The sequence below is a fragment of the Coffea eugenioides genome, chromosome 10 (genome assembly GCF_003713205.1).
Source record: "Coffea eugenioides isolate CCC68of chromosome 10, Ceug_1.0, whole genome shotgun sequence".
NCBI lineage: Eukaryota > Viridiplantae > Streptophyta > Magnoliopsida > Gentianales > Rubiaceae > Coffea > Coffea eugenioides.
Genome location: NC_040044.1, coordinates 15,853,525 through 15,861,266, shown reverse-complemented (window position 1 = coordinate 15,861,266; position 7,742 = coordinate 15,853,525). Strand labels below are relative to the sequence as shown.

Below are 7,742 nucleotides of genomic sequence, written 5' to 3'. Positions count from 1 at the left end.
GCATAAATAAACAAATAAAAAGAAAAGGAAAGAGAAGTTTAATTAGAATTCCTATCACCCTATAATTTACATCTCATTTAATACTAAATCCTTCATATCACTGTGTAAAATTTAAAAGAAGATAATAATTCAAAATCAAAACATTGAGGACTAGAAGTGTAAAGTAAAAATTGTTGACTAGCAGCAATTTGATGTTGACCATTATTCATTAGTCTATTTCTGCTAATTGTCATAAATCTGTCTAAAATTGTAAACTTGGGGTACTAAAACTGCAACTCTCCCTGTATATATATACAATTTCCAGTCAACATTTGATGAATATGGACTGACGCAAACAACTTCCTGTATCACTAGTAATTGGTCAACCTTACTACGGTTGTGAAAAAATTGAATCACTCGCGAGCCGATCGCAAGAGGCTGAAGTCCGAGCTCGACTCGATCAACATCGGACTTAAATCGAGTTCGAACTAACCAAGGTAAACTCGAGTTCAAAAATATTAAGTTCATTAACTCGCGAGCTCGATTATATTTATATATATTAATATATATACATATTAATTTTTTATGTTAATAGTAAAATTACATATATATTTCTAATATTTTAATATTTTATTTATTTTTAAAAATAAAATAATTAATTTTTTAAGCTCGAATTTGACATTTTGATCTCATCAAACTCAACCACGAGTTTGAGTTTCATAAACTTAGGTTGAGACTTGTCTCGACTTGGTTAAAATTTAACTTGATCCGACTCGTTTACATTTCTCAACCTTACCATACCAGGTCAGAGAGCTTCTTCACTGCTCCCAAGTCCCTGCATAACTTTCTATCCAGTCATATCACAAAACGCACCATTTACAATGCAAGGTAGTCCCATTATGTAACTCTATCCTCCACAAATAAAGATAACTTAGCCAGTAAGTGGGCTGAAGTATTTCTTGTCCTACATACATGTGCAATCCGACAATCTTGGAATTCATCTCTAAGTTTCTAACTTTGTCTACCACATGCCCTATTACTGAGAGATCCACTTCTTTGCTATTAAGCTGGCATAACTGAACAGCAGTCGACAAAAATTAGGTCTCAAAGTTTTCATTTTCTGCAAAATTTTTGCTGTGGGATCAAAGTGCAATCAAGTTTTTTCCAGGTGAGGTATATTTGCGCCGTAGGATTATATGCAATCAAGTTCCTTTTAGGTGAGGTATATTGGCTTCCTTGATTAATTTCCTCCTGTTGTTTCTGATGTGATTCATATGTTTTCCTTTTTACCTATGCGATACGCTTGCTTGGCCATATATTTACATTTTTTGGAATGGTTTGCATTTGTAGGTCGAAAGTCAACAAGATTCATACAGTCAAGTTGTTAATCCTGTCTTAATATGCAATTCTTCGAGTTCAGTTTTTTCAGAGCTTTGGTTATCACTTATCATGCTGATAAGTTTGGTGATATTTGTTGCCTTTGGTTGAAGGACGAAGCTGTGGTAAATTGGTAGTCAAAACACTACTCACCTTTTATCTGGCAAACTTCGTTTACTTTTTCTTTTTCTTTCGAAGCCCAAAGAGCTTACGTCAATTTTTACAAACCTAAATCAACTTCGTTTACTTGAAAACCCCCAAAATCAATACTTCACTATTAATTAGGGTAAATTACATTTTACCCTCCTGCGATTTAGTATTTTTCCATATAAACCTCTTACCATTTCAAAAACTATATGTAATTCCATCATGATTTGGATTAAAATGTTAAAATGATCGAATTTTCATTCGGTAACATAATCTACTAAAATATCAAAAATACCCTATATTAATATGAAAACTATTTGTTAACCAGAGGGATGTTATGTATAGATTTTGAAAATAAAAGGTAGTTATGTGGAAAACACTAAACCATAAGGGACAAAAATGTCATGCACACTATGTTTACATATTTTGATCATTTCAATCATTTTTATTTCTAAATGGGGTAATCTCAACATTTTAGTTGGTAGGGGTGTAAACGAACCTAATTAAGTTGAAAACCATAATGTTCAAGTTTGTTTGATTACTTTAACCAGTTTGAAATTTTGTTCAAACTTAGCTTGTTATTTGCCAAATCGAGTTTGAACGAGTTTTTTTATTGAGTTTGAATGTTATTGAGCATAAAAAGCAGTTCAAATTTGGCTTAACTAGTTGGTTAACCAAACTCGAACGAGTTCTTACCAAGTGACCTCGATTCGAACATTGAGTAGGTTAGTTCATTTTTTAGCCCTATGAGTTGGTTCCCTTACAGAGTACCATTTCTGTCGCTTTAAAACTTTAGTCCAAACATGAGGGTTTATACATAGCCTTGGAAACTATAGGAAGGTTACATGGAAAAGTATTAAATCACAGAGGGTAAAGTATAATTTGCCCTACTAATTATACTGCAGAATACAACTGGTATCTAGTATATTTTTGCCATATTTTGGAAGATGCATACGAATAAGCTTCCTTTTACGACTAGAAGTGTGCCATTCATTTAAATTTTGGATCACCTCTCTAGGGGGTGTTATTAGCCAAATCAAGACCAAATATTGAGGTACTAGAACTCAAGATCAAAGAAAATTAATTTGAGGTTGAGTCCAAGTTCGATGAATATCACGTGTTCATGCTTGAGTTTAACTCAAGAAAATTATGAGGACAAGCTGAAACTCGAAATTGAGCTTGCTCGACAAAATGTACATAAAAACTATATAAGCTAAATAAGGAAATTATATGGAGATCCAACTCAATTCATATAGCAACTCAAATGACTCGAACTCGATTTGAATTCGATTTTGACTGAACTCAAGCATGGATATAGATCCATAAGAGCTCGAACGAAGGTACATTCAAGATCATTTGGTGATTTTGGATTGTGCAAGTGATGAGCATAGCATAAGGAGACTAAGCAACTCAATGAGTTTTTCTGTTTACAAAATTACAAATTAACAATGGTAACATACAGCACGCTAACTAGGCATCTTGGAGAAGGGAATGAGGATGAAAGGACGGATCACCTGGGCAATGGGTTTAAAAGGGCTTAACCATGGTGTGAATCTTTTCCTCAAGACAATGTAGTTGAGCGTGCTTATTCATTAATTAATTTCCCTGCATATTTCCGATCCCCAAACTCAGATTCTGCATTTCTTTTCTTTACCAGAATGCTGCCAACCTTTGATCCAAGAGATACTGAAGCTGGTTCGAGGATTTTGGAGGATATAACCAGCAATGCTGGTCATATACAAGAACAGGTCCTGGAGGAGATTTTAACTAAAAATGCAAGCACTGATTACTTGAAAGGTTTTCTTAATGGTCAATCTGATAAGGGACTATTCAAGAATAAAGTTCCTGTGGTAGATTATGAAGATATCAAGATTTACATCGATCGAATTGCACTGGATGGAGAGCCATCTCGGATTTTAACTAATGAATCCATTACTGAGCTACTCAAAAGGTAAATCAGTTTTTTTTTGTTTTGTTCTAATTAGATGAAAGGAAACTCCTGAATGGAGTGAGAGTAAAGTCAATAATGCTGCAGCACGAGTCATTTCTGTTCTTTTTCATGAATTTCTTGTTTTTCTTAATTGAAATCATTAACTTCGTTGGCAGCTCGGGCACTTCAGGTGGGAAGCAAAAGTGGATTCCAAAAACTGCTGAAGAGGGAGAGCGCAGGGCCTTTTTTTCTTGTCTCTGTGATACTGTTTTAAACAGGTAAAGTCTAATGCAATGAATATACAGTTGTTATTTCTTCAGTAGAATTATAAGAGTCAAACAAAAATTGCTAAACGTATAGCTTTGAACTAAGGTACTTCCAGGGCTTGAACGATGGGAAAGCGCTGTTATTTGTCCTTATCAACCCGGATATCCGCACTCCTGGTGGCTTAGTTTTAAGAACAGGCTCAGAAAGCGAGATAAAGAACAGAAAAGACAGATATCCTCAGTTTATATTGTGTGAAGATACCAATCAGAGCTTGTATAGTCAATTACTTTGTGGCCTTGTGCAGCGAGATGCGATAGTAAGCGTTGGTACATTTTTTGCCTCGGGTTTGCTAAGGATAATCAAATTTTTCGAGGAACATTGGCAAGAAATGTCTTCCAACATAAGAACTGGACAAATGAGTGATTGGATCACTGACCCTAACTGCAAAAGGGCTGTCTCCTTGATTTTGAGCAAACAAATGCCGGATTTGGCTGATTCAATTGATCTTGTATGCCAAGAGAAGTCTTGGGAAGGGATAATTAAGAAGATCTGGCCAAGGACCAAGTATGTCATGGCCATTATTACAGGGTCCATGGCACAATATATCCCTGCGCTTGAGTTCTATACGGGTGGGTTACCTGTAGTTTCACCAGTTTATGGTTCTTCAGAGGCATTTTTTGGGATTAACATGAAACCTTTGTGCAGTCCTTATGATGTCTCTTATACTTTTATACCAAACATGGCCTACTATGAGTTCTTACCAATTGACAATCATCAAGATCCAAACTGCACCAACAGGAAAGATGCTCATTTGAAAGATCACATTGTGGATCTTGCTAATGTTAAGGTTGGCCAGCATTATGAACTTCTTGTCACGACCTTTACAGGTGAGATCACTGTACTTTTGAATTGACCCTAACTGACTGTGGTGTACCACAGATATGAACTATAATTCTCTTAGTCTGTCCCATGAAAAAGTATTCGATAAAACACAGAAGTGCATCTTGAAGGTGTCTACTGGTCTCTATTTTAAACCCTTTATCATGTTCTAAAATGGGTAGTAGTTCCATTAATTTCTACTTAACAATTGCCTTGGACATCTAATGTGCACGACTTGTTCAGATGTTCAAATTTGTCGGATATAGGTTTATTACATTCTGTTTTTCGGTACATTTATTAACCTGATACACACATCCAATGATGATCAGACAGTTTAAATGCTTAAACGCTCTAATGTCTAGAATATTGATGGAAGAATACATTTTCAGGTTTGTACAGGTACAGAATGGGGGATATTGTCCTGGTGACAGGTTTTCACAATTCCACTCCCCAATTCAAATTTGGACAAAGGACAAATGTGGTATTGAGTATTCACACAGATAAAACAACTGAACAAGACCTCCAGAAAGCAGTTGCAACAGCAATTCAGATCCTTGAACCACTTGGCTTCTTTCTTTTGGATTACAGTAGCTATGCTGATACATCTTCTATTCCTGGTCACTATGTACTCTTTTGGGAGCTTCAACTCAGATCAAACGATATTATACCTGAACTTGATCAGGTTAAAATGGAAAAATGCTGTAGTCTAGTGGAACAATCTCTGGACCAGAAATATAAGATGCTGAGGAATCAGAGCATCAGTACCATTGGTCCTTTGGAAATTAGAGTTGTGAAACAAGGAACATTCAACGTCCTCATGGACTTTTATCTTTCTCAAGGAACTTCTTTAAACCAGTACAAGACACCTAAGAACATAAAGTCTGAGAAAGCCATTGAAATTCTGGACTCCAGAGTAGTGGGAAAATTTTACAGCAGAGAAGTGCCTAATCAAGACTCGTAGCCTGTGGTCTTCAAGATTCTTTTTGCATATTTCATCCTAGGCGTTCATATACCTTGTCTTGCAATGTCGAAATTTAAAAGTACTTCACCATTGTATGGATGCATTTGCGTTCTACTATTTTTCAGTTTGTTTGTGAAGCTTGGTGGATGAGGATAGTATCTGAAACTATTGTACTCATCAAATTGAGGGCAATGCTATTCTAGTTGCAAAAGATGTTTTTCTCCTCTCATGGAGTTTCCTAGTGAAAGTTTATTCTCTCTTAAGGATTTTTAGTGATGTTTTCTCCTCTCATAGAGATTTCTAATTACAGCTTTTGTAGTTTTTTTCTATTTTTTGTATTAGATCTAAGTTTTCTCATATTTGGTTGTCGAATCTAAAATCTTTTATATCTACCTCATTAGATCTCACTTTAACATCTGAATTTGAATTAGTTAATTAGTAGATCTGGGAGAAAAGAAGCAACACAGTTGGAAGCATGCATAAATGATATTGGGGCAATAAGTGTTTTATCTTTTGATATTATTGGAGTTTCACAGTGTAATCTTCTATTAATTTTTTAGATTTGTAATATTAGGTATTTGTTTTTCAGATCTATTTGTATTTGTGTATGATTGATGTAATTTGTGCTATTAGTATGGATTTAATGTTATGATGATGTTTTATAAAAAAAAAAAAAAGTTGGTCAAATGTAATTCAATAATTATGAATATTAGGAACCCAAATTTGGAAGAATGGCTAGACTGGAGCTTAAAACAATATGACATTGTAGACATAGAAGACGCAAATTGGCAAGTGTTTGATTCAAGAACTTTTTTTATTATGCCTGGTATGCTGGGAACCTATGTTACTCCAACTAAGATAAAATCAATGCTCAAACAGTGATAGCCCAAGCCGATTTCGGTCAGGAATCTCTCACCAAGTATTGTGGAGCAGTACAGAAGGAGCTGAAGTCTCTCAATTGGAGAAAGCCCAAATTGGATGGGTGAAACTAACTGTTGATGGAGGATCAAGCAACGGTTTAGGACAAGCAAGAGCAGGAGTACTAATTAGAGATGAAGGGGGTTACTGGATGAATGGGTTTGGGACCTACAAATAACATGGTAGTAGAACTATGGGCCATCATTTATGGGTTGAGTATCGCAAGGGATATTTGTTGGAGAAATATGATCATTGAATTAGACTAAAACGTGACTTTGGAGCGGAAATGGGGCAGGGAGCTGAATGACAAGGCACCTGAGGAAATCCCACACTACACTCTAATTTAGCATATAAACAGTTGGCTAGCGAAACAATAATGGAAGTGGGAATTGAAGCATGAATGGCACGAGTGTAACAAGTGCACAGATTATTTAGCAAAACTAAGATTCCATTTAAAAATTCAATTGAGCACTTAAGTTTAATGAATTCGGATCGTAATATATTCAGATGCATTTGATAATCAAAAATATAATATTTAAATTAATTAAGCAGTACTAAGTTTTCTGACCAAAATATCACATAATATCAAATACACCAAATGTATCATATTTAATATTTAACAATTTAATTACTTAATGAATTCGGACTTCAGATTTCAGTTTTCAAACTTCAGTTTTATTAAACACATCCTAAGACTTAAATTCTTTGACGCACCTCCAAAAGAATTTAGAAAATTATTGAATTTAGATGTCATGGACTTAACTATACTGGGATTGGATGCTATATAATGTAATAGATTGGGACCACAACCCTCCATGGGATATTAAAAAAAAAAGTGTGGTGTTTCAATAAGCATATTAACCTTGAATAGTGAGGCAGTCAGTTAATTAGGATATAACAAACTAATTATGCCTATGATCCGAAGCTAATAAGTACTGGTAAATTATAAAGGAAATGAAAATTTCTGATTTGCATTGGGTAAGCTTTGGAACTCTAGTACATCTCAAAATTACCCAATACCCAAATCTTGAAAAGAAAAAATCAAAGAAAACTACTAAAAGGTGCACGGCATCGTGCTTATCGTTTGATAAAATCCCACAACAAATATTATATTGAAAGAAAAACAAGGAGAGATAAAAAGTGTTGCAAGGACATCATCTTAAATGCCGTGTACCCTAGTCGCGGTTCCATATCTGATCTATTTATCAATTGCAATGAAATTGACCTTGTCATGAAAAACTACGTATCCAGCCTATGATGCCCGAGGGGACAAGCACTGACATG

At 35.0% G+C, this 7,742-nt stretch overlaps 1 protein-coding gene across 4 annotated transcripts; it reads left to right on the top strand.

Annotated features, from left to right (window-relative positions):
- Window positions 1–950: 950 nt before the first annotated feature.
- Window positions 951–5,643, top strand: LOC113750154 (indole-3-acetic acid-amido synthetase GH3.17-like). Of its 4 annotated transcripts, none has more exons than XM_027294100.1 (5): window positions 951–1,147; window positions 3,161–3,454; window positions 3,610–3,711; window positions 3,794–4,587; window positions 4,969–5,643. In XM_027294100.1, exons 2-5 carry the CDS (start codon window positions 3,162–3,164, stop codon window positions 5,538–5,540), a joined length of 1,761 nt encoding a protein of 586 aa, XP_027149901.1. In that variant the 5' UTR covers window positions 951–1,147; window position 3,161; the 3' UTR covers window positions 5,541–5,643. The 4 variants fall into 4 exon arrangements, with proteins under 4 accessions (XP_027149901.1, XP_027149900.1, XP_027149902.1 ...); XM_027294099.1 differs by having other exon boundaries at window positions 951–1,196; XM_027294101.1 differs by having other exon boundaries at window positions 951–1,201; window positions 3,806–4,587.
- The last annotated feature ends 2,099 nt before the right edge of the window (window positions 5,644–7,742 follow it).

Coding starts and splice junctions, on each gene's coding strand:
- LOC113750154 (XM_027294100.1), top strand. CDS start 3,162: ATGCTGCCAACCTTTGATCCAAGAGATACTGAAGCTGGTTCGAGGATT. Junction 3,455..3,609: donor ATTACTGAGCTACTCAAAAG/GTAAATCAGTTT, acceptor CTTCGTTGGCAG/CTCGGGCACTTCAGGTGGGA. Junction 4,588..4,968: donor TCTTGTCACGACCTTTACAG/GTGAGATCACTG, acceptor ATACATTTTCAG/GTTTGTACAGGTACAGAATG.